This window comes from Malaclemys terrapin, chromosome 9 (assembly GCF_027887155.1).
Source record: "Malaclemys terrapin pileata isolate rMalTer1 chromosome 9, rMalTer1.hap1, whole genome shotgun sequence".
NCBI lineage: Eukaryota > Metazoa > Chordata > Testudines > Emydidae > Malaclemys > Malaclemys terrapin.
The window spans coordinates 81,934,069-81,960,142 of record NC_071513.1 but is presented as its reverse complement, the minus strand read 5'-3'; the positions used below and the strand labels follow the sequence as shown (position 1 = coordinate 81,960,142).

At 39.7% G+C, this 26,074-nt stretch overlaps 1 protein-coding gene across 1 annotated transcript in view; it reads right to left on the bottom strand.

Annotated features, from left to right (window-relative positions):
- Positions 1-1,754: 1,754 nt before the first annotated feature.
- The window catches only part of GMPS (guanine monophosphate synthase), a 66,181-nt gene continuing 41,861 nt past the window's right edge, over positions 1,755-26,074 (bottom strand). The window contains exons 10-16 of the mRNA XM_054039358.1: positions 24,674-24,779; positions 23,138-23,253; positions 21,885-22,010; positions 19,873-19,988; positions 15,301-15,431; positions 6,961-7,133; positions 1,755-5,216 (exon numbers count right to left, since the gene is read on the bottom strand). Coding sequence (XP_053895333.1) covers positions 5,115-5,216; positions 6,961-7,133; positions 15,301-15,431; positions 19,873-19,988; positions 21,885-22,010; positions 23,138-23,253; positions 24,674-24,779 — 870 coding nt within the window. The 3' untranslated portion in view covers positions 1,755-5,114. The remainder of the gene's footprint in view (positions 5,217-6,960; positions 7,134-15,300; positions 15,432-19,872; positions 19,989-21,884; positions 22,011-23,137; positions 23,254-24,673; positions 24,780-26,074) is intronic.

Genomic DNA, 26,074 nt, shown 5'->3' with positions numbered 1-26,074 from the left:
CTAACTCTGTCAGCACCCCCGCTGCCCCCACTCCCAAGAGCTTGCTTTCTCAGGATCGTACCACCAGCTTCTTGTTCCGGCTATGTCTCCCTTTCTGCTCCTTCTCAGTCTCTCCCCTCTTGCTTCTCACTCACACAAACCCTTAGGCCAAACCATGCCCTGCAAAAGCCCTCTGCCAATATGGCTCAAATTCCTGGATGGGCTCTCATACCCCCCCTTGTCTTAGGTGGAGGCTGCTTAGCTGTCTCTTTCAGTTATCTTCAATGACAGGTGGAGGTCACACCCACCATTTTAAGCAAGGTTTAACCCAACCCACAACAATACAAACTATCATCGACTGGCATTTTTGTGTTGGTTTGTTTTAAAAAAAAGCTTGAATTTTTGAAGAATTCACATAGAAGTTGTTTTAAGAAGGAAAAAAATAAAACAAAACAAAACAAAAATCTCCATTTTACAAGTCACTCCAACTATGGTCCTTGAATGTCAAATTTAATAGACAGTTTTGTTATTCTTTAGGCCACGGGTATTTCCACTATCAAAGAATAAGGGAAAGGGTTAGTTTGCAGAGAATGCTGCTGTTTTTTCATGTAGCACTGCAGCAATAAAATTAACAATTTAGGAATGTAGGCATAAGAGGGTTGTGTAATGCACTGGAATATTTGTAAGGAATCCTGAAGGGAATGATTTTGTGATCTAAGCATCAAATAGATTTTAATCTCCTCAGGACATGGTGGGGTTTTTGTTTGTTTGTTTGTTTGGGGTTTTTTTGGTCATTCAAAGCAGTGAACAGACTACTGGCACTCAGCAAATAAATCTGAAGTACATAGTGCCACTGGAACCAGTGGTTCAAATCCTGGCAGGACTCTGCATAAAATACGTTTCAGGAGTACTGGCAACACAGTCCATTTGGACTGTGACGTTTGAGATTGAATGCTAGACAACTGATACGTTTTCTCAAACATAGGTTCAATTATTGAGACAGATTTTACAGAGCAGTTTTACAGCTGTATGCCTAAAGAAAATACTTAATTCATTCCAAAGGGGAGATACATGATCAAATGTTCCATGCTCATTTATGCTATTGGTGCTGACAGCAAGCACTTAAGATTGCATGTGGCAATGTGTCTCGTGAGCAAAAGCATTTCAGCTGCCCTCTTTTTTTGAGAGGGGCAATTTATAAGCAGTACTGAATTTTCAAATTAGGAAGAGCATAGGCTGATCACTATTGTAATATAGTCATAAAAGAGAAATAGAGTTTGAGGATTCATAAAACCGTATAGGTCCATTAGCTACAGTTTGTTTTTTATATTTAAACAAATGCCGTAAGTATAAATGTAACGCTCTTCTTCTTTGAAGGAATTTCACATGAGAAGCTAGAGAATAATGTTATCATCACAGTAAAGGCGAGACTAAATTCAAACCTCATATTTCACTGAAAAGTTTGGGACAAGTCTATTCTCCTCTTTGAGTATTACACCCATCCTCCCACTGATCATAAGTGTTAGGCACAATCATCAATGACCACTTTAAATGCATCTCACACAATATTTTGAAGGGAGGCAGCGCATGGCCTTATAGAGATGCTTTCTTGCTCCTGGATGTTTCTCTAGCAAGTGGTTCAAGACTCAAGGACAGTGATTTCATCTTTTTTGCTCTTCCCTCCCCTCACCCCTGGCTCCAAAATGGACCATCCACTCAAATGCAATTCCTGCTTTGAAGCCCCACATAATAAATTACACACACATTCACAAAAGTAACATACTGTATATTTTTTATTTGTGGATAAAAATTAAGGCTCACAGTACTCGATATCATTTCACAAGCAGAAAAATGTTAAAAAAATTGAGAATGATGGGAAATACCTCACCCCCCAATACAAATTCCTTTTAAAATGTTGACATGTCTCACTGAAGACCTGAGGTGAACAAGTTGTACAGGGCAGCTACATTTCTGTTTTTAGTAAGCTACATACTAAATTTACTTATGACCTAATGTAAAAATATGCTATTCTCCCTTTGCATCTGGCTGTACTACATATGTCGACTCCATAAAGTACATTCAAGAACTGCTGGGATGGCAATTGATGTCAACCTCACTAAGAATAACCCAACATTTCCCAAATGTATAGTATGGGTATTGAACAAAAAGGGTGGGAGATATTTTAAGACCTAGGAATCTTATTCAAATAAGACATTCTGTTCATAATGCAATATTTTATATACCCTAAATATATTCTAATATTCATTTTTCTAGTAAAAAAGATGTCCCTAAAAATATGGGGTATGTCAAGCTCCACTTTATTAATAGAGACCTGAAAGCAATCTACTATGGTGTAGATCAGATATGATGAAAATATATACATCAAACTTCAATACACACACTGTATACGTGTATATACTATAACCATAGTTAAGATGCAACTCCTATGACAGTTTGACTTAAGTATCTAATGTGCACCACATATGAAAAATGTTCTTTCTGAATTTATGTATGTTGCAGTCAATAGGATACAATTTATTTAACCCTCTGGATGCTATGGCCAGACTGTGTACTGTATCTTCTTTTGAGTTACATCATAACTATGAGACTATATACTCCATATTTATTTACATGAATGCCAACTAAATAAATGCCTTAGAAGAAGAGTCAGAAAAATGCCAGTATTCTAAGAGTTAAAGAGATGCCCTCTAATTTCGGTAACAAGCTTTAGTGCTTCATTCCCCATTTCCTCTCCCCTCTCTTTGCTCTCAAGGTCTAATTTAGAACATTCGCAGAACTGATGACAGCAGCAATAATAGCAAGTTTACGTACAGTAAGCAACAAAGGCTATATAGTTGTATTTAGAGAATCTCTACAGCTCACTGAAATGGAATTGCCCGTATCTACTTGTGATTGTATCATTTGTGTATTATACAGCTCTACATTCATGAAAATAACTATCCTCAGTACAGTTATGACAAAAATTAAAAATATAGTATTAAGGCCATAATTTCATCAGGGAGATTTGTTAAAATTGAACTATGGAAGAGGAGTTAAAATGGCTGTTTTCAAGAGGACTGAAAGATGGAATATTTTTCTGTTCCAATGAATACTTTTTAACTTTTGGTCATTAAAGTTACTCTAATTGAAAATGTTTACAGCTCATAGTCCAATAGTAAGACTGCATTATATATAATAGCAATACTTCACTTACATAGCACTTTTCATCCAAAGAGCTCATATAGCTCTAGAAGGATGGGTATGGTAATTATTATCCCCATTTTACAAATGAGAAAACTGAGGCACATAGAGGTTAAGGTTACATGACTTCCCAAGGTGTCAAAGCAGGAGAGTTAGGATTGGAAACAGGTATCCTGACTTCTGGTCATGTGCTCTAGCCACTAGAGCCTTCTGCCTCCCTACCACTAACAACATTTCTACACTGTGAGATGTTCATTAAACTTTTCAAAAAACTGGAAGATGCTTCTGTACAATATCCTACCCCATAACTAAGATACATAACTCCCAAGTGGCATAGGTAGAAGTATCATGACACTAAAAAGTGATTAATTAAACTAAACTTTTATAGTATAAGTTTATGCAGTAGTACTAAAAATCGAAAACATGTGGAATCAAATGGTGGTCAACTTGTTAAAAGAAATGTTTATCAGCCACTATTCCAGTTAAAAAATCTATGTAAAGGAAAATAAGTGATCAGAGACAGCTCTGAACTACCCCACTTTATAACAGATATAAGGTAATTTCACAGCTGAATGAAATACAGTTTCAAAAATGGACATGATGAAAAGAATGAATCTGGATACATAACTAAGGTTCCAACTGTGCAAATATCTAGTAATGCTGCTCAGGTCAGAACCTTTAACTGTTACAAGAATAACACTTCAAGGACTGTAGTTATCTGAGATTCCCAAATTCCTTAGGTGGCTGGAAATACTTGGCCTTTGGCCTCAACATACTAGAGAAATATGGGTGGTCCAATATAACTATATCCCTTCTTGTGAGTTACCCCTTACTTAAATAGTAAACAGCAATGTACAAATGACTGAAGTAATTTGTATTGTGCTTGGCTAAGTCACCTCTGATGACAACTAGATACTCAAAGAGCCTAACAATCTTAAAATCAAACTCTGTACAACACACACAAATACTTCCCCTGTAAAAGGAAATCTCTATACAGTAAACTCTTACCAAGTATAAACAAAAATGCAGGGACAGGCAGTGGGATGGGATGGGTTGTTATGCAGGAGTTTAAAAAACATCAAAACTGAACTAGGTCACACTAACTAGAACTGGTGGTTCTGATGCAACGAGCTACTCAAACTTCACTCCCACTGTTACCATTGCATCAGAGTCCCCAGAGTATATTCTGCCTTATATTTTATACTACCAGACATCATTAAATGTATATTGAAGCTTGATGAGAAATATAGATGTATGTGTTTGCTGTCCACATACATTCTCAATCTGTCAAGAGAAAGTGATGTAAGAGGGAGTGAGCAGAAAAAGGAAGATGAAAGGACATTTCATATTATTTTAGCATCAATCTTTCAGAATTCAGTGTTATTGCCATGGGCTAATACTTCCAACAATATAGAACAGGCTTACCAGTACACAGCAAACAGATACACATTAATTCCACAACTCAACAGTACCCACTACTCCATTTGGCAAAATATTTATTTATAATAAATCTGTTCAAAAGCAGTTGGTCACATTAATTATTCATTTTACATTTTTAGGCTGTAACAATGATTTTGGTAAAAGTAAATAAACTGTCTCTTTTTACACAGTGTACAAAAACAGAGACATTGAAATGACAGTAACAATAAAACACATGAAAACAGGAAGAATCAGTAAAGACAAAAGGCAAAAGCAATATGAATCTGTCTGCGCACAGGCAATGCTGCCATGATTATTTACCCGTACAAATCCTCAGCCCCACTTACAGTTATCCCCAACATAGCTCTTAACTGCAGATTTATGCTCCAGGAGAGGAATCAGATGTTACGTAGCAGCTCCAGTCACTCTTTTCACAGTACTGCATGTCAACACTGGGAATGGTTTCTGATATAATTTAAACTGCACACAGTACTTTAATAGAAAAACAAAATTTGTTACTCCCATTCAGTAGTCCCTGGTGGCTTTGATGTCAAGTCATACATCACCCGAGAAATGCCAGGAATCTTTTTAATCTCTGTCACCATCTTCAACACAACCTATGATGAAAAGGAAAAAAGCACATGAGACATGATTTACTTTGGAAAAACTGCATCCTACAAAAATGGAAATATTTAAAAGAAAGTTCTTTACCATAGCAGTCTTGAGGCAAAAAGAAGAATCAACAAATACTACAAGTACCGGATGCCAATAAAAAAATACAAAAAAAAAAAATCCTTACCTTTATGACTTCTCCTCTTACAATTAGGACACCAATAAAAAAGTGGGAGTCAAGTACAAAGCATTTCACTTGACAAAATAAAATTATCTTGAAAACGTTCTTAATTTATAAAAATGAAGCAATCATACCAAATTTCAGAGCCTCATAAAATACTACAGCCAATAATTGCAAACAAACTGGCAAAGTATAAAAATAAAAATGTACTCCTCAACATGAGCTCCATTCCACACAAAAGTAACAGCCTGAATAAAAAGATGAACTTTAAATCATGCTCTGGACAAATGAAGTCTATAGAAACAACAGAGAAAGAATGTTCCAGAGAAAAAGGTTCTCTATTTAGAGCCTCCTGCCTTCCAGAGTTCAAAAACTAGTTAGTGTCAGAAAGCGTGCCCCAGAATGAGTATTGAATAATAATTTGTGGATCCAATAAGAAAAGTCTCAGCTTCCTTGCAAAAGAAGAAAGCTTGCCAAATAATTTCCACAGCTTGAAGTGCACTGACAGTGTAATTATATATTTTGTTCCAGGTATCCTATTAGTGTGTACTGTAGAGTAATATACAAATCCATATGCCACAACACAGTATTGCTATCCACAAGCAACTGGAATTTTAAATCAACTTCAGTTACTTCCTTAGGTTTACATTTCTTCCACACATTCAATGCTATTTTGTTTCAATGCTACTATTCAACATTATGAGACACCAAAGCTTTGTAGCACAAAACATGCATTTAAGATGTAAAATTAGAAATTTAAACTCCCAGTTAAAATGAAGATCCCATGTGTGTGCACTGGAATGGTTTCATATATTATGTTTACATTTTAACTATCTATATTTTTAAAATCTATGACATAAGACTTCCTTGAGCCAAGTCAAAGAATTTATAATCATACGTATTTATGCTACTCTGACCTATGCAGGAATAATTTCCAAACACAGACTTAAAAAAAAAAAAGTGTGAATTAGGACTGAGACAATGAAAAATAGTAAACCCAAGAAACTCAAAAGGTCAGATTTATACCATTCTTTACACATACCATATTTTTTTCAAAGCTTCAAAGTACATGAGAATGGTGGGAATGGCCAAAATTAGCAAAACAAGTGCCTACGGTTGGGCTCCCAAACCTGTGTAAGCACCTCAATATAACTAGTCAGTTTTTTTGAAGTGCTGAGCAAACCACAACTCCCACTGAAATCAATGACTTTTGAAAGTTGGGCTGCTTCTAACTATGGAAGCAAGCACCTAATTCTAGACCCTCAAAGGCTTGAAAGTTTTGGTGAATATTCTTAAGTAGTGTGATTTTTGACGATTGTTGCCTTGTTTTATCAACCTGTCACAACATCCTTATGGGCTTATTCTATGGCAGGGTTCCCTTTAGGTAAAGTACACTTCCAAATCAAAATAGTAAACAGGAGTCAAGTATTACATAACACTTACAAAAGTTATCTTAAAGTTTTAAGTTATAAATCACCCAAAAAACAGACAATATGAAAATTATCTTGGGTACCAGCTCACTCCAAAAAGAATTATAAATAAATAAATAAATAAATAGCAACAATTACCTCTTCTGGGATCTCATTGCCAGGAGTTGCTGCAATGCCTGTCATGAAGTCACTAGTGATAAAGGTTCGAATAACCACAGATCTCTGGCAGGAAGGTTGTTTCTGTAGGGGGTCTCGATCAAAATGCAATGGTGTCAAAATTACTGGCATCTGGCTGATTTTTCCGGCATAACCTTAAGTAAAATGGTGATAAAAGCTAGATATTAACCATGTTGTCCTAAACAGATTGTTTTACTCCAAATTATGCATAAGATATGCATGGTGAGGAATAAACCTTTTTATCACTTTCATACTGTTGACAGACAACACAATATACAATGAAATATATTGAAATGGACAAGAAGTTTTTTGAGCTATAGTTTTGGGACCTCCCCCCCAAAGGATCATGTTGCCCCTGTAAAGGATCATCGTGATCATACTTTCATACAATATTAATGATCTATACATTTAAACTACCAGTATTGCCAAATATGGTAGGAGCCCTTTTTACATAAAACAGGGAATGCAGAACTCATTCATACAAATGCCTGACTTTCAGTGCAAATTATGCATATTGGGGGTATTATCCAAGCACCGCTCCTCCTATTTTTCAGTATCAGATAAGAGGAGATATGACAAATCTGGCAGTGAGCTCAGGGAGGGTTTCTTCCTTCTAGCAGGGGTAACTGAAAAATATTACAAAGAAGGGAAAATTCAGATTGAATATCAGGAAGAGCTTTCAAGTAGTGTTGTGAAACAGTAGTCAAAGAGTAGTAGTGGAAGCCTTGCAAAGAGAGGTTACTTACCTTGTATATTCCACCAAGAGCATGCATGTGCTCCATGTGCCTGAGACCGGAAGATTTTTACTAGCAATGTCGATTAGTTAGTCACCAGATCACTCTGATTAACAGCTTCCATGCAGAGAGGGATAGATCTTGCTCCCCCTTGTTTACTGATGTAGAAAACTGTTGTCGTGTAGTGAAATGTACCACTGGAATGTGGTGGGTTTACAAGAGTGGTAGGAATTGTTTGCAGGCCTTACAGACTGCTTGCAATTCTAGGAGGTTTATATGTGCATCCTGTGCTCTTGGGCAGTCCATGTCCCTTGCGCTGTATGCTCTTTTGGATGGGCATCCCACCACAGCAGGGAAGCATATATGATCAATGTTTTCTCAGGTGGGGGACGAAAGCAGAGGAGCATCCATTTGCTCCTTGTTGCCCCATCAGGCTAGAGAATCTCACTCTGTGAGGGAACGAGTCTAACTTGCCCATACACTGCATACACCAGTGGCTCTCAAATTTTTCTGCTGGTGACCCCTTTCACATAGCAAGCCTCTGTGTGCGACCTCCCCCCTTATAAATTAAAAAGACCTTTTAAAATATATTTAACACCATTATAAATGCTGGGGGCAAAGCAAGGTTTGGGGTGGAGGCTGACAGCTCGCAACCCCCCCATAACCTTGCGACCCCAAGGGGTCCCGACTCCCAGTTTGAGAACCCCTGGCATACACTGTTGAAAGCCAAGGCTGCAGGCAACAAAGGCAGAGCCTCATCAAGGGCATCACACAGGTGCAGGAAGCCACGTGCCCTCGGGGGATGAGGCACAAATAGAGTGACATCGATGGGCTCAGTCTGAGCTGGGAGACCAGATCTTTTATGGACTGCAATCTGTCCTGAGGAAGATATACCTTGACACCAATAGAGTTCAGTGTTGCTCCAATAAACTCTATAGTCTGTGTGGGACATCTCTGTTTACACGAAGTCCTAGCAAAGAGCAGGGAGGAGGCTGCTCTCTATACCTCCAGCTGAGATCTCTCTATAACTAGAGAATCGTTGAGGTTGGGGAAGACAGATGAACTGTGGCGCCAGAGTGAGCTGCCACTACTGACAGCACTTTTGTAAGTACTCTTGATGCTATTTCAAGGCCAAAGGGTAATATCTGGTACTGCTGGTGGTTCAGACCTACAAGGGATGGGATGTTTATATGGAAGTAGGCATCCTTCAGATCAAGAGCTGTGAGCCAGTCGTCTGAGTCAACACTCAGTGGTGATCTAGGATGGGTCTCTATCCTCCCCCTTTCTTTTTGTGGATGAGGAAATATTTTGAATAAAAATGCTTTCCCCAGTACTAAGGTGATTGAGGAGAAAACTTTCCCCCTGAGGCGATGTGAATGGTCAGTCTCTTTATCGGAAGGAGTGGACCACAGAGCCGCACAAGCAGATGGCCCTGGGGACAGCCACACCAGCCATTGCTGGTGCGGCTCTGCAGCCAGCCATTTGGGCAGCCCCGCAGCCAGCCACAATGGCTGCTGCTTGAGTGGCCCTGGGGCCAGCCACAGTGACCGCTGCTTGGGCAGCCCCGGGCAGCTGGCTCAGGGGACTGCCTGAGCAGCAACCAATGCGGCTGGTCCCAGGGACCACCTGAGCAGCGGTCCCAGAGGTGGCTAGAGCAGCCACTGTTCGGTGGCCCTCAACAGTGGTCGTGGGGCGGCCAAGAAGTGGCAAGGGGCGGCTGGAGCAGTTGCTGCTCAGCAGCCCCCGTCAGCTGGTGCCACTGGCCCCAACCCTCCGCCAGCAATGGGTCCCCTGGGGCTCCCCCTTCCCCCAGTCCCCGCTAAGATTTAGTCAGGGATATTTATGGTATCAGTCATGGACAGGTCATGGGCCATGAATTTTTGTTTATTGCCCGTGACCTGTCCATGACTTTTACTAAAAATACCCATTACTAAATCGTAACCTATTCATCACACACTGATTACATATGAATTAACCACAGCAATAGGGAACACAATCAGATGATTAAATAAGTTGACTGGATACACCAGGCAATCTTAGCTGGCTCTAAGATGGCCTTATTAATGGGAAGTATCATTTGATAGGCCTTGCAATCTGTAGAATGTCCAGAAGTTTGTGAGGGGTCTCTTGCACTTCCTCCAATGGAATCTGGAATGTGTATGCAACCCTCCTAATAGGTCCTGAAACTGCCTGAAATCATCAGGTGGAGAAGAGGAGGCTAGCACAACTACCTCATAAGGGGATGATCATGATATTCCAGTTGGAACCAGGTTTACTGTCAGTTCCAGTTCTTCCTCCTCCAGTGGTTCTTGAAGTTGAGGTGCCTCTCTGGGAGGGAAAAGATGATGTGATTCCTGATGGGCATGTAGATTCAGGATAATGCATGTATGGATCCCATGGTCCCCAGAAAGACCAGTGAGAGGGGGTCAAACGTCTGTTGGGGAGGTTCCCCTGGCATAAGGCACCATCAGTCATGAAGAAGGTACCCTGTTTTATAAGGCCATGAGGAATCCTAGGAGACACTGGACCCTCTCTTTGGGCTAACATCCTGTCCTGGTGCGGAAGACAATACTCCCAAAATAACATTTGATTTCTGAGTGAAATTAGGCTCAAGTTCTAAGGGCGGTAGAAGATACAGGAGTGCAGCTTTCTCTCTTGTGCCATTCCTGGACCTTTTGCAAGGATCAGGTAGAGGAGCAGTTGGGTCCAGGAGGATGAAGATATCATCAGGAATACTGTATATGTGCCCAGACACATGGGGGTGCAGACTCCTATTCCTTTATATAAGAGCTGGTTTCTAGCCAGGCCCATGGATGTCAACATCTCTTTATCAGATTGCAATGGGACCCCTAGTTCAGGGACTCTGGGTGTTTATCTTTGGTCAGTCCCGTTCCTGCTGTTGGTACTGGTTTGAAGGCAGTTTTGCTCTTTGGAACTTGTAGGTCAATACCTTGCCCCTTATGAGCTTTTGAGCTTCCCATTCCAGAGTGCAGAGCCTCACTGGCTTCGATTATGGTGAGGAAGAAGTCTTCCCTTTGGGAGAGGATTTCTTTCTTCCTTTATTAGAAGATTTCCTACCCTCCTGGTGCCTGTGAGGAGGTTTCCTTGGCTCTGATCAACCCCTGTGTCAGAGGTTAACACTGTGAAATGCACTTCTAGGTACATTTCATTTTACTGGGAGGTCTACCTGCTAGGGCAGTGGTCCTCAACCTGCGGCCTGCTTGTGGCTCAATCAGCACACAGCTGTGGCCCATGTATCATCCTCAGGGCCATACCGGTAGTATATACATTGTGTGGATGCAGCCCACATAACACAGAGAGATGCATATGCGGCCCACAATGGTAAGTAGGTTGAGATCCACTGTGCTAGGGTCAGACTGGGGCCTCATTACACAATCAATATGAAATTTCCTATGTCTGTAGTCACATGCTTGGTGAGTTCAGCTGGGGAAGGATTGGCGAATAGCACACGTCAAAGAGACATGAGCTACTCTGAGGCAGTAGAGACATTTCTGATAGTTGTCACTGACCAGGAAAGTCCAGGGGCAGGAAATACAGTTTTTGAATCCTGAGATGTTGGGCATAATAGTTGCCCCATGGGGAGCAAAGGGAAGGACACCCCAACTTCTTATTTAATCTAACTAGCTAAACATTAAAAGCTATCTAAATATATCAAATTTATTTACATTATTTACAGGAAAACGCTGAAGAAATAACAGTGGAAACTGAAGGGTTCTGTGACGTTGTGCAGTCTATATGGTTTTATAAAAACTTGATAAGTCAATATAATGTAACTGTGATAGTTTTAGAGAAAATACGGTAATAAGTGAATGTAAGTAACTGGGATATGCCTCATGCAAAAGGTCTCTTGTAAGGTATCATTACAAAGCTTATAATCTACTGAGTGTGATCATCTGATTTGTATAAATGTACCACTCTTGTATCTAAAACTAGAAATATAAAATGTAACTCTGAGGGCCTATTGTAATTGTGTAAAGTGTGGACCATTAATGATGGTTTGGAATCTTGATGACTCCCATTGTCTGCAGATGGCTGTATTTACCTGTGAGTCTTCCTGTATATGTGTGTGCTGGCAAGTGAGTAATGAAGTCTTGCAGTGACATGTGATCATGTCACCTGAACTGGAATCCATCTTTAACCTGGTGCTTTTCCAGTGGGGGGGGGTGGAAACCCAGAGAGACAAAGAGTTCCCGCCTTATGCAAAAGATATATAAAGGGGGGAAGAGAAGAGAGAGGGAGAGAAGCCATCATGAAGAATCCCCTAGCTACCACCTGAGCTGCAACAAGAGCTGTACCAGGGGAAAGAATTGTGCCCAGGCCTGGAAGGTGTCCAGTCTGAGAAAAACTTACTGAAGCATCTCTGAGGGTGAGATTATCTGTATTTAGTTTGATTAGGCATAGATTTGCGCATTTTATTTTATTTTGCTTGGTGACTTACTTTGTTCTGTCTGTTACTACTTTGAACCACTTAAATCCTACTGTCTGTATTTAATAAAATCACTTTTTATTTAGTAATTTACTCAGAGTATGTATTAATACCTGGGGGAGCAAACAACTGTGCATATCTCTCTATCAGTGTTATAGAGGGCGAACAATTTATGAGTTTGCCCTGCATAAGCTTTATGCAGGGTAAAACGGATTTATCTGGGTTTAGACCCCAGTGGGAGTTGGGCATCTGAGTGCTAAAGACAAGCACGCTACTGCGAGCTGTTTTCAGGTAAACTTGCAGCTTTGGGACAAGTGATTCAGACCCTGGGTCTGTGTCTGGAGCCAGACGGGAGTGTCTGGCTCAGCAAGACAGGGTGCTGGAGTCCTGAGCTGGCAAGGAAAACAGAAGCAGGGGTAGTCTTTGCACATCGGGTGGCAGCTCCCAAGGGGGTTTCTGTGATTCAACCCGTCACAGGTTCCATCTGAGATCATGAGGCTGCGGAAAGGAACAGGGGATGCTGTTAGTCTGCGCCACCCTGTATACCCTTGGTCTGAAACATAAGGTGATGAGCATAGGCATGGACAAATGGACACTGCTAGCAAAATTCTTCTGATCTCATTCGCACGGAGCACAGTGGAATACAAATAGGGACCATCAATTGAACAACATAATTTAGGACTAGACTGGACAAAACTCTAGAAAACAAAGAGTAGGAAACAATTCTGTATTGGTAGATAGATAGAACTACATAAAGATGTGAATAAATTGTTAAGCTCTCCATTCTGTCCTTGGGATTCATTGGGCCAGAGGGGCCTTATCCAGTTTGACTTGTATAACACAGGCCACAGAATGCCACTTAGTAATTCCTACATCAAGCTTAACTTCTGAATGAACAAGAGATGTATCTTTTAGCAAGACACCCAATCTTGAAAAACTGAGAAGCCACTTCATCCCTTGGCAAAGGGTTACAATGGTTCTTTGTACACCTTATTTCCAATTTCAATTAATCTAGCTTCAACTTCCAGCCAAAGGTTCTTGTAATGCCTTTGTCTGCTAAATCAAAGAGAAACCATTAATATCTCTTCTTTCCATTTAGGTACTCATTGTCCCTGATCAAGTCACCTCTTATCCATCTCTTAGATAAACTCTTAGATTGAGCGCAAATCTCTCACCGTGAAAACGTAATGGTTTTTCACACCAATTCATTGAAAGATTTTGCAGTTTCTCAGATTTACATTCCTTGAGTAGAGACAATCTGAAATTGGCTTTTCTCCAAGAATTTATCATCTGAGTAAGTGCTTGCGATTAGTGAATCAGACTGGTAAGATTTGTTTAACAACTATGTTAACATAGGCAAGATAATACACTGTCATAAAGGTGTGTAATCACATTATCATGATCTTAAATGATTTACAGTCACATTTTGTTTTTTAATTCTTAATTCATCTTTGTTAAACATTTTCAGACCCATCAAAGTCACTTAAAAGCCTATGTCCCATTTTCAAAAGTGACAAACACTGAAAGTCAATAGGACATAAGAGCATAAGTCATTTAAGTGCTTTTTTCAGAGTAGCAGCCGTGTTAGTCTGTATCCGCAAAAAGAACAACAGGAGTACTTGTGGCACCTTAGAGACTAACAAATTTATTAGAGCATAAGCTTTCGTGGACTACAGCCCACTTCCGAAGAATAATAAATTTATTTTTCTTCCTCTAATAAATTTGTTAGTCTCTAAGGTGCCACAAGTACTCCTGTTGTTCTTTTTTTAAGTGCTTTTGAAAATGTTACCCTTTATGTTTTGCTACTGTTGGTTTTTGGATTTCAATGGATTTTTGACTTTGCAAACAAAAAGGAGTCAAAGTCTTATTCCTCAGTAACCTGATTTGCAGAAAATGGAAGAAAAAAATATTTAGGTGAATTTGATTAATGGTCTCTCATACACTTACCATGAACCTCTCAAGCTCTGATATGTAACTAAGCAGTGAGCTATATTAGAAGTTAACTGAACCTATACATTATCATATTCCCAGACTTGGTCGGTAGTTTAGGCATTAGAGGACATTAAACATTTTCTCAGTGGGGTAAGTGTTGAAAGTGTTACTGTGCGTAGGCTTGCAATTGTTGGTTTTACAAATGCAGTTTAGCCTTTTATTTTAAAGTTAAAATTAAAAAAAACTTGGTAGCAGATGGTGTGAGCATCTCTGTAGGTTTGGCTTATTCTTGAGGAGCTTTCTTGTTCTCACAAAACAATATGATCTTGGAAGAAATCTGGAGGTTTTTCTTTGCACAGTTCATTTACTCCCGGTAAACACAGATGATTCTCCTGTCTATATAAATCATTATTTAGCAATTTATTTAGAAGTCTTCTATTTGAAAGCCCATTTAGGAGTTATCTAGCTGTCATTCTTTTCTGTTTTAACCAAGTTGATTCTAACTTCTTGAGATGAAATTGAAAACTTCTTAGCACATTCAGCCTAGTCTTCACTACTGAACAATCTCTTCATACTAATTTTTTGCTTCTCAAGCCCGCAAAGAAGACAAATCTAGGAACAACTACTTTTCAGCCTGAAGAAATATCTCAAACTTCAGATGACACGTAATTTTTTTGCTCTCAGCAGGTCTGGCTACACTTATTCAGAGGTTTCCATTGTTTAATATTTTAAATCATCTCTCAAATATTTAATGTTTGGTTAAGGAATGAATATCACTACAAGTGAAAATGGTAAGAACATCGTAAGTAATTTCATAACATTGTGATTCATGCACACAATTCCATAGAGAAATGGAAAGTGCTAGAGGAAGAAACTGTTACCCGACAAACAAAGGATGAATTCATAATCAGGCATTATGTAGTGTCGGAAAATTACTTTCTGAAGTGATTTCTGTAGAGTAATGTTAAAGACCCTCTAAACTTTACTCTATTTGGACAACATCTAGCAATTCATGCCATTCATCTCAGGATTTAAAATAAGGCTACCACCACGTTAAGTAGTGATTTTTTGAAGATACACAGCACAATTCTTGATAGTCCGGCTCTAAATCTGTAACTACATATTGATTTAAGAATTACAAGCATTTTGCGACAAGCACAAGCTAATGTATCCAGGCCAAACACTTACCAGACTCCCTGAGAATATTATGAGCCTCAAAATCAGCTTGCCGTAAAGTGCTGAGGACTCCGGTTGTCAGGAAAGTGGGTGTAACATCTGTAGGAGGTTCTTTGACTGGTGGACCGAACACATAGACAACTCTAGAAAGATAAAGTAGATTGTAGAAAAATACATTTTATGTCTAAAGAATTAAGTAGGTAGCTTGGAGATTGTATCTTTATTGTTGCAATGTTGCACATGAGACCCAGAAACTATCAGAGTATGAATTTTTAACCATGGCCCTTATCTACTATCTTGGGTTTAAAAAGAGAGAAGACAATTCAACTGGATATATTCAGTAAACCTGATGTACCTTTTATTTTTTATTTTTGGAACTCAAAAGATATTTACTTTTATTTATTTTGATTTCCTATATACAGTCCCAATAGCTCTAGGCTTGCTTTTTCCTTTCAACTAAACAAAAATGCTCTTTCACTGATGTTTCTTAGAGGGTTTTTCACTTTTCCACTGATGACAGTGAAAGTTCATACTGTTCCAATAATATTTAATAAGCATTTTGCATTTGCATTCTTTCTGCTTCTCCTGGAATCTCCTTTAAAAGAGATCAAAGCCTTCTTAAGGAGGCTAACCTCACAGTTTGAGAAATAACCTGTGAATACATGGCTCTATCGCTATTTATAAATCTCCGGTGGCTTATTATATTAATAATTCATCTTCTGAATTCAAGCTGTGTATTCACTTCATCTTCATCTTTTTATCTAACTGTACTTTGTACTGTACCAAAAAATATGATATGAAGCTGTTCAGATTCATGAATAGAGAAGAAACTTTAATTAAATAGTCTGTAGTAACTGAACAACAAATCCCTCATACAAGAAATGGGAGATTGCACTACTGCAGATTATAAAGACACTCCCACTTACAATGTGTGTGACAATTTAAATTTCAGTGGCAAAACTATATAAGTTAGGACGTACAATGGACTCTCTTTTTTCTTCCTTGCTCTAGAGTTAGGTGAAATATAGGATAAAGGACTGATGGACAGGACAAATTAATACATCTTTAGTATATGTTATAGTTTAATACTGTAAACACGGACTTATGTTCTTGACATGCCTAACAAAGAAGTACTAAACATAAATCTGCCATATCAAACAGACTTGAAAAGTAAAAAACCCCTCTCAAACAAGAGTCTATATTTATGACTAGGTTAGCTCAGAGATTCACACAGCAATAATCTTTCCTCATGGGATAGTTCCAAACTTCAGAGCTAAATTAGCTAAAAGCAATTTCTAATTTAAATTTTTAAACACGCTTTGTTTGAATGTACATGTAGACCTAAGCATCCATGCATGCCAATGTGAATGCATATAATTTGTGGGCATAAACAAATAAAATGCAAGCACACTTGTGTCCAAATAAACTCAAATTATGAGCAAGCATGCATTCTCTCAATTCTATTTTTTTAGTTAGAGACTAAAATCTGTGAAATTTTGAGGTTGGAAGACTATTTTGATACACTACTCAAAAGTCAACTTCCTCCTCTCCCTTTAAAGCTGAGTCCCAGTCTCTCCTTCCCACACCTAGTTCCTGGGACTTTCTGGGAAAGGAGACTGGTCTCCCCCTCTCACCTGAACTCCTTGTCCCACCAACCCCAGTTCCCTCACTATGATTTCATCTGACCCATCTCCCCACCATACCCCTGGCTCTGTCCTAGCATCCCCTGCACAATACCCTCCTCATCTCCTTGCTCTAGTCTCCTCCCTCCTTGGCTCTTTGTCCCAGTCTGTTTGCTGAGCCACTTGCATCTTTCCGCCTGCACTCTAGCTCCTTGTCAGAGCTCCTCGCTATCCCCTCCTACTGATTCCTAGTCCCAGTCTCACCACAGCTCCTCACCCAATCTCAGTTTCTTCCCCCCTCACCCCACAAACTGGCTCCCAGTCCCCCCCCCCCCATTTCTCTCACCAGATTCCAGTCCCAGTCTTTCCCAATCTTCCAGTCCCAGCCTCCTTATCCAATTAGTTTCAGCCTTCAACCCCCAGCCCCAGCTTTCAGTCTTCCTGCCCAGCCAGTTTATGTCAGTTCCTCCCTCCTCCTCCAGTCCCAGTCTCACCAAACTCCTTATCCCAATTTACTTGTTTTCCTCACCGCTGATCCAGCTCTTGTTCCCCCTGCATTTGAATCAAACGGCTTCTACCTCCACACTGACTGGACGCCAATAGGGGGATCATTAAGAGCACTGAAGAGACAGGTTCTCTGCTCTCAGTTCCAGTGCCTAGCCCAGAGGTGGGCAAACTACGGCCCATTGGCCACATCCTGCCCAGCTCCTGAGCTCCCGGCCGGGGAGGCTAGTCCCTGGCCCCTCCCCTGCTGTCCCCTCTCCCGTGCTGCCTCAGCACGACGCGCCGCCAGCGCTCTGGGCGGTATGACTGGCTCTGGCCGGGCGGCAGCGAGCTCCTGCCACTCTGAGCAGCAAGGTAAGGGGGTGGGGAGCGGGGGTATTGGATAAGGGGCACGGGGTTTTGGGAGGCAGTCAGGGGACAGGGAGCAGGGGGTGGCTGGATGGGTGGCGCGGTCAGGGGATGGGGAGCAGGGGCGATTGGATAGGCGTGGATGGGTGGGGACGGAGGCTGTCAAGGGGCAGGGGTGTGGATTGGGGTCGGGGCAGTAAGGGGACAGGGAGCGGGGGGGGCTGGATAGGGGGTGGGGTCACAGGAGGGGGCGGTCAGGGGACAAGGAGCAGGGGAGGTTGGATAGGTCAAGGGTTTTGAGGGGGGCAGATAGGGGGCGGGGCCAGGCTGTTTGGGGAGGCACAGCTTTCCCTACCTGGCCCGCCATACAGTTTCGCAACCCCAATGTGGCCCTCGGGCCAAAAAGTTTGCCCACCCCTGGCCTAGCCCCACACCAGCCAGGAGCAGCCATTATGGGGAAAAAAATCAAGATTTGTCACTGTAGCCCTGTGCTACAGCATGCACTTTGGGGATGGTGCATGCAGTGTGACCAGTGCTAAGAGCTGCAAGAGGCTCAAGCATGCTCAGTGAGGATGGAATTTTCAGAGATTTTAGCTGGGCATGTGCAAACTGTGATTTTTTTAAAGGCCAGACTTGGGCAGATTTTCACAGGGACAGCAAAAAAGGCACATCCTGAAACAAAGGCAAAGCATCTACCAAATATCAAATCCCTGCACCAAAGCACAGGTGTGCTAGAGCTTTTCAAAATAGAGATCACCAGAATTTAATATGGATAAAACATATTTTTGCCTACCCTCATTCTTGGAAAGGGCTGAACCATGTTGACTGAAGTCGTTTGCCTGCCCCCCCCCCCCCCCAAAAAAAAAAAAAAAAAACAGCCTGAGGCAGACACCTGGCATGGAAGATTTCATCCCAAACATTATTTGTTTGGGATGAAATTATAAGAAACTGAAAACAGGATCTTATCATGGGAAGTGTCATGCAATATTAACAACACGCAGTGCTACCAGATTAATTACAATATAATATACGGGAGGAGAACCAAAGGACATTTTTTCCTTTCAAGCCACCACTATTTAAACTATTAACTTGAATGGCAGACCTGCTATATTGCCTTGTATAGATTTCTATAGTAATGTGCACCTAGATCTTCCATAGGCACTTTCTGATTAATTCCATCTATTTATCATTGATTTAATGTTTCAGACTATACAAAGAAACATGTCTTCAGACACTCAAAGGGCTACTTCCATAGGCACTTTCTGATTAATTCCATCTATTTATCATTGATTTAATGTTTCAGACTATACAAAGAAACATGTCTTCAGACACTCAAAGGGCTACTTAACAGAGGTAGTTTTCTAACAGAGGTGGAACAAGTTGGATTATTCAGATTGCTTAGTGTTGCTAACACTAGTCCTATTGTAGTCAATGGGAGTTTTACAAGTGATGTCAGTGACAGATGGGTTAGGACAACTCAAGAGATCTTCTAAATCCCAGCCCAATAAATTTGTTCACTGTTTGTAGCAGCCATGTAAGACAGTAGGTTGCCTAGAAGAATGGAGCCTTGTACAAGTTTTACTGTATTTTGTCTTATCAAGCGATCATCAAAAGGAGAGAAAACTTATTGATGTGTATTTCAAGTTTGTGCATCTTTGGAATAACTACACATCAGAATTCATTAGATAGTGGTTACAAATAAATCTCAAAGTACATTTTATGAAGGCCATAACATTTAAAAAAAACAACAAGGAGTCTGGTGGCACCTTAAAGACTAACAGATTTATTTGGGCATAAGCTTTCGTGAGTTAAAACCTCACTTCTTCGGATGCAACCGAAGAAGTGAGGTTTTAACTCACAAAAGCTTATGCCCAAATAAATCTGTTAGTCTTTAAGGTGCCACCAGACTCCTTGTTGTTTTTGTAGATACAGACTAACACGGCTACCCCCTGATACTTGATAACATTTAAAGGAAAACTTAGTTATACTAGCTACCTTCAGTTCTCAGCTTCTAAACTTTAGTCTAATTTCTGCATTCTATGCACAAGAATTATTAGTAAACAGATTGCCAAAAAGAAAGGTAATTGCCTACCAAATTGAGACTGTATACCTGTTAATGTTGTGGCACATGCGTGGTATGAGCCTGGATAAGAACATAAGAGACTCCCAGTGTGGAGCATCTTTACTGGAGATCCCACATACATAGCTATATGAGCGACAGTCACCCTGCGAAGTAACAGAAAGTGAACGGATATCTCTTAAACAAAACAATATATAGTACTTTCCCATTTATTTTGTAGCCGTTAAAAATCAAGTTAGAGAACTAAATTTTAGTCAACAAATCAACATTTGATTAACGGTTATAAGCCCAGTGAAATCAATGTGACTGCATGGATATAGATAGCCGAGGGCAGAACTAGACCCTACATCTTTAATTTGCCTTGTAATTCCTGGGTACCGGAAGGGCTTCTGAACAGTGAACTTAAATATCAAATACTCAGCAAAATTGTGGCACTCTACAGAGAATTTAAAAGACAACATTTCAGTCTCAGCTTCAAGCACTGTCATCTGTAAAATTAGACCTTTGACACTTGTTTTAAAAATTCAAGCTCATTCTATTAAAAATGCCAAAAAACTACAAAATACCTTAAAAACACACCCTATGCATCTAACAGAGCTTAACAAAAAATTTGCCAAATATAGCAAAGCACACCTCCTCCCACTAAATTTAAGAAACTTGCCATGCATAATACTCTAAGAACAGCCTATCAAAATGGAAGAAGGCATTTAGCTTGCTATGTCTGCCCTTCTGTTTTGGTAATAAGTAAAAATTAATGTAAATAAAAATAACTTATTTTTAAAAACTCATTGGCATTAGAAGAGCACTTACAAGGATATCCATAACTGCTATACTAATGCAAATGCAGAAAACACTTCCATTTAAATCAAGCAACTATGTCATTGTACTTTGTGAATTTGATCTCAACAAAACTAATTAGAATGGATACAATCAGAGATGCCAGTACGCCCCCAGTCACAAAACAATGTCAAGAGAATCCTTAAAAAGCAACAGAGGGTCCTGGGGCACCTTTGAGACTAACAGAAGTACTGGGAGCATAAGCTTTCGTGGGTCAGAACCTCACTTCTTCAGATGCAAGTAATGGAAATCTCCAGAGGCAAGTATATATCAGTGTGGAGATAACGAGGTTAGTTCAATCAGGGAGGGTGAGGTGCTCTGCTAGCCGTTGAGGTGTGAACACGAAGGGAGGAGAAACTGTTTCTGTAGTTGGATAGCCATTCACAGGATCCTGAACCAGGATTAAACAAAGACTGTGAATGGCTATCCAACTACAGAAACAGTTTCTCCTCCCTTGGTGTTCACACCTCAACGGCTAGCAGAGCACCTCACCCTCCCTGATTGAACTAACCTCGTTATCTCCACACTGATATATACTTGCCTCTGGAGATTTCCATTACTTGCATCTGAAGAAGTGAGGTTCTGACCCACGAAAGCTTATGCTCCCAGTACTTCTGTTAGTCTCAAAGGTGCCCCAGGACCCTCTGTTGCTTTTTACAGATTCAGACTAACACGGCTACCCCTCTGATAAGAGAATCCTTGCAGTTTCATGTCAACAACATGATAAACTATATTTTGGAGATTTCAATATTGTATTGTATTCCTACTGTCCACAAAACGAATTTTATTTTCACAAAAATATGTTTTAAAGGTAAGCTGTTTAGTGCCAATGCTCTTGTTTTTTGGGTATTCTTTTTAATTACAATGAGCATATAAATGGGTTGGATTGGCAGTATGAGTCTTTTGGCACAGCATCTGATGGGTGTTATTGGATCTTAAGGACCTCAGACAACTGGATAGTCACTTCTGTAAGGCCTGACATAACCTTCCTGAGGACCTAAGATTACCGGAAGGCCCACACACCAGCAAAAATAAGTTAAAAATAAAAGTGATATATTTTGTGGATTCTTCTTTAATTTTATTTTCTTGGGCCATGGTATTTTCTTTATTTTTCTTACAGCATTAATTATTGATTATACTATATTGCAGCCTTCTGTATTCAGCATAAGCAATCTTCAACACCTCCACAGAGCCACTCCACTAACCTGCACTCCCACAGTTTTGATTGGCAGCAAGAAGGCATTCAGTGAATGTAGGCTTGTGATCTGCATCAGCTTCTCCTGGTCCTCTTCAGTTGTGCATGCTTTGACCCTTTGTAACAGAGTGTGTGGCTGTGCAAGGGGGCAGAAAATCACTTTTCATAATTTTTGTAAAAAGACACATTCAGATAAAACTTCTAAATGATTATGCAGCCAAATGTTTATGTTCACTTTACATTTATGATAGCTTTATTCATTGTAAAGCAATTTGCAGTATGGTTTTCATTTAACAAAGTTTAAGCATTATGAAGAGCAGTACAAATCTATGAGTGTCTGTGGTATGGTATGGTATGGTAACCAGAATGCATACACACTTAGCAGGTTTGAGTCACAGCTCTCCAGAAGCAACAGATTAACTTATTTTACTTTCTAGGTTTGTTCTCTAAAGGTATCATTCACTGAGGTTTCTATTTATGCTATTTCTTCCCAATGCAGCATCCTCATAATGAAAGCAGATCTGTACATAACCTTGGGACTCCACTTATACTGGTGATCAGGAGTATCACATGCTCAGGTAATTCTTCAGCAGCTTATGGACAGGTGTGATGAACACATTGCTCTTAGTGCAACTCCTGATAGCTAATTTGTAGCCTTTTTCAGCTAGAAAGAAGATGCAGCTGAGGTTATCATTAAGGTAATGGCTGCAAAGAAAGGGAAATGATCCACTACTAATTTACTTGGGTGCTCAGAATTCCTGCTTATGACATCTCACAAGTATATCAGACCCTTATTTCTCACATTATGATCTAGCTGCCCAATGATAGTTCATGCAGGCAAACCTAGAAGATTACAACTATTTTGAGGAACCACAGCTATTTTCTGCCAATACTATATGGCTGGAAACAGTCTCAAAAGTCCTCTTAGCATAGTAATTTTTAGATTGTTCTAGCTAAACAACTCATTCTGCTGCTGTAGAGTAGTACACAATCAACTTTTCTTTTTCTAAAAAGACAACATTTAAATGCAGTTTTGTTATAGCACCAATAATGCTATCTGACTACACAGAAAATCTTCAAGTTCGCACAAATTAAGTACCAAACAGCAGTTCTCAAACAAAGCAGCAACAGTACTTTTAACAGTTACATTTTAATATACTATGAATCTCACCGTAATTCACCAAGGAATTAGTTTTCATATTTTTTTCATGTTATTGGTTCCCATAAAACTTACCTTCTTCAGTTCCAATAATATTTAATTACCTTTTTAACACTTGCAGAAAAATCTGCTACTATTTTCAAAATGTTGTTAGTTTCAGGGAAGTCTTTGCAAACATAAGGTTCTTCAGCACATATTACTCTGATTGCTAGGCCAGGACCTGAAATGCAAAGTTAGAACAGCATTACAGTAAAGAATGTGCAAGTGAACAGTCACATTTAAAATGTATTATAAGAATCTTAGAAGAGAAAGCTTTATCACTAAGTATAGTTTGTTCACTTTGCTATTATATCTACAGTATTAGTTAGCTTAACAACATTTCTACCAAGATTGTACAATATACAATATCTGTTCTGAAGCAGCATTTTTGTTACTTAACTTGTATACTCAGACATCATTTATCTACATCCTAAATTGTATGGTTGTGTCAGGCAGTGGTTAGTGTCTCTGATGTTTTGCTACCAAGAGAGAGAAAGGATTGTGATTACAGCAATGATGAGACAGCTGCCACTGCCACCTCCTGTTATACAACTTAAATGCAAAAGTTGTGGAGATTTGACAAAAACATTACAATTACAAGTCTAACACATCACTGAATAATGCTGACAGTGGAACGGCCTTAAAAGCTGATTAACACAAAATTGCTTGTAATTTGGCTTGAAGTGTCCTAATGACATCTCTTGTAATAAAAGGACAGTGGTACTCCTAAACTAATTCATACTTTTATACAGTGCTTGTGCTACTAATAGGCTAGTCTGTGCAAACTGAGAGCTACTAGGCTGATTTGTGCCACCTGCCAGCTACTATCTACTTCAAGAATTATAGGACTACTTTTGTTCCTTGCATATTTTAAAAACAGTGACATCCCTTTTAGCAGGGTTCAGTTTTCTAAAATGCAATACAATTCTGAGGCTGTCTGGTCAATAACTGTTGCTATCTCTTATAGCCCCTCATTTCTACAAAAGATAAATTGGTCCTGGGAAGGAATGACTTAGATTAGTGTTCCAAGCTGGACAGTACAAATAATATTCAGTTACATCTCACTGTTAATGGAGTTTTTGCACTATGGAGCTGAAAGAGAAAGCATATAAAAAAAAAGTACTGGACTAATATTTCTTTTATCACTATAAACAGCACAGTGGCTCTCTTATAAGGGGTGCTTCATCTCTAGAAAATACAAAATTTGCTTGAATATAAAGCCATAGTAGATATACTAAGTTTCTGTCTCAACATTGTAGTAGGGATATAAATACCGTTTAAAAAATTAACCATGTAAACAATTTAAAAATATTTTGTTTAAACCGTTAACCAATTAAAGGGCTGGCCAGCAGGCACGACTGGAGCCACTGCATCCAAGCAGCACGGCTGGGGATTAATGCATGACTTAATGTGGGGCTGGCCAGCCCAGTGGTTAACGGTTAAGACTAATGCTCACCAGTTAACATTTTACATCCCTACATTATAGAGATGAATTTTTCTTATATTCAAATATAAAACTTATTCTGAGTATTATAATAAAAACATTAATGACACTTGTAGTCCTTGACTTTAATGAATTACGCTAACCCTAAATGCCATACCTGGGAAAGGATGCCTTGAGACCAGCTCTTCAGGGAGACCAAGTTCTCTCCCTAGCACTCTTACTTCATCCTTGTGGAAGTCCTTTAGTGGCTCTATTACTCTACCCTACATAGAAAATAAAGTAATTTACATTCAAGTTGCCATGTTCAAATTGCACCTTAGTAATAACTCCAACCATCTGTTGACAGATAATGTTGTTTTAATCAAATTAGTCCTGTGAAAAGTGCCAGTACTGGGGATTAATAACTGAAGCAGAAAGGAAGGAGTGCATCTGAACATTGCTTTGAGAAAATGCTTAATAAGAAGGAAAAATGGATGAGAATGAATCTTCACCACACATTTAGCTTCAAAGATAGAAAAAAACCCATAACTGTTCCATCAGCTGCTAGACTTGATATGCCTCTAGTCAGAGATGGTTAAATTATTCGTTGTGAATGAGCCATACAAATGTAGCCGCTTTTTCAGTTCAATCATTCACAAGCCAACCCACAAGTCTTCAAATACATTCATTAGTCACCAAAAACACCGGACAAAATTTCAGGTTATGGGCCAGTCACATCAACTATTTACTATACATGTGGTGTGGTCAGTCACCTATTCTCTATAGTTCTTATATTGCATTTATCAATATAGTATCTGAGAACCTTCCAGTCATGCATTAAGCAACATGACTAACATCTGTCATGTGTTTGTGCTCTTATCCTTTGCCCAAGTGGAGAAGAGTATGGAATCAACAGAAATATGGAGCTGGAAGGGACTGTGAGAAGTTATCGAGTTCAGCCCCCTGCACCAAGGCAGGACCAAGTAAATGTAGACCATCCCTGACAACTGTCTGTCCAGCCTTTTAAAAGCTTCCAATGACATGGATTCCACAACCTCCCTTGGAAGCCTATTCCAGAGCTTAACTGCCCTTATAGTTTAAAAGTTTCTCCTAATATCTCACCTAAATCTCCTTTGCTGCAGATTAAGCCCATTACTTCTTGCTCTACCTTCAGCAGACATGGAGAACAATTGCTCACCATCCTCTTTATAACAGCCCTTAACATACTGAAAGACTGATAAGATCCCCTCCTTAGTCTTCTTTTCTCAAGATTAGGCATGCCCATTTTTTTTAACCTTTCCTTATAGGTCAGGTTTTCTAAACCTTGTATCATTTTTGTTGCTTTCCTCTGGCTTTTCTCCAATTTTTCTTAAAATGTCGTGTCCAGAACTGGAAACAGTACTCCAGCTTAAGCCTCACCAGTGCTGAGTAGAGTGGGACAATTACTTCCCATGTTTTAGATCCAACAGTCCTGAGAGCCTTTTTCACAACTGCATCACATTGACGACTCATTCAATTTGTGATTCACTATAACTTTCAAGATCCTTTTCAGCAGTGCTACCACCTAGCCAGTTTTGTA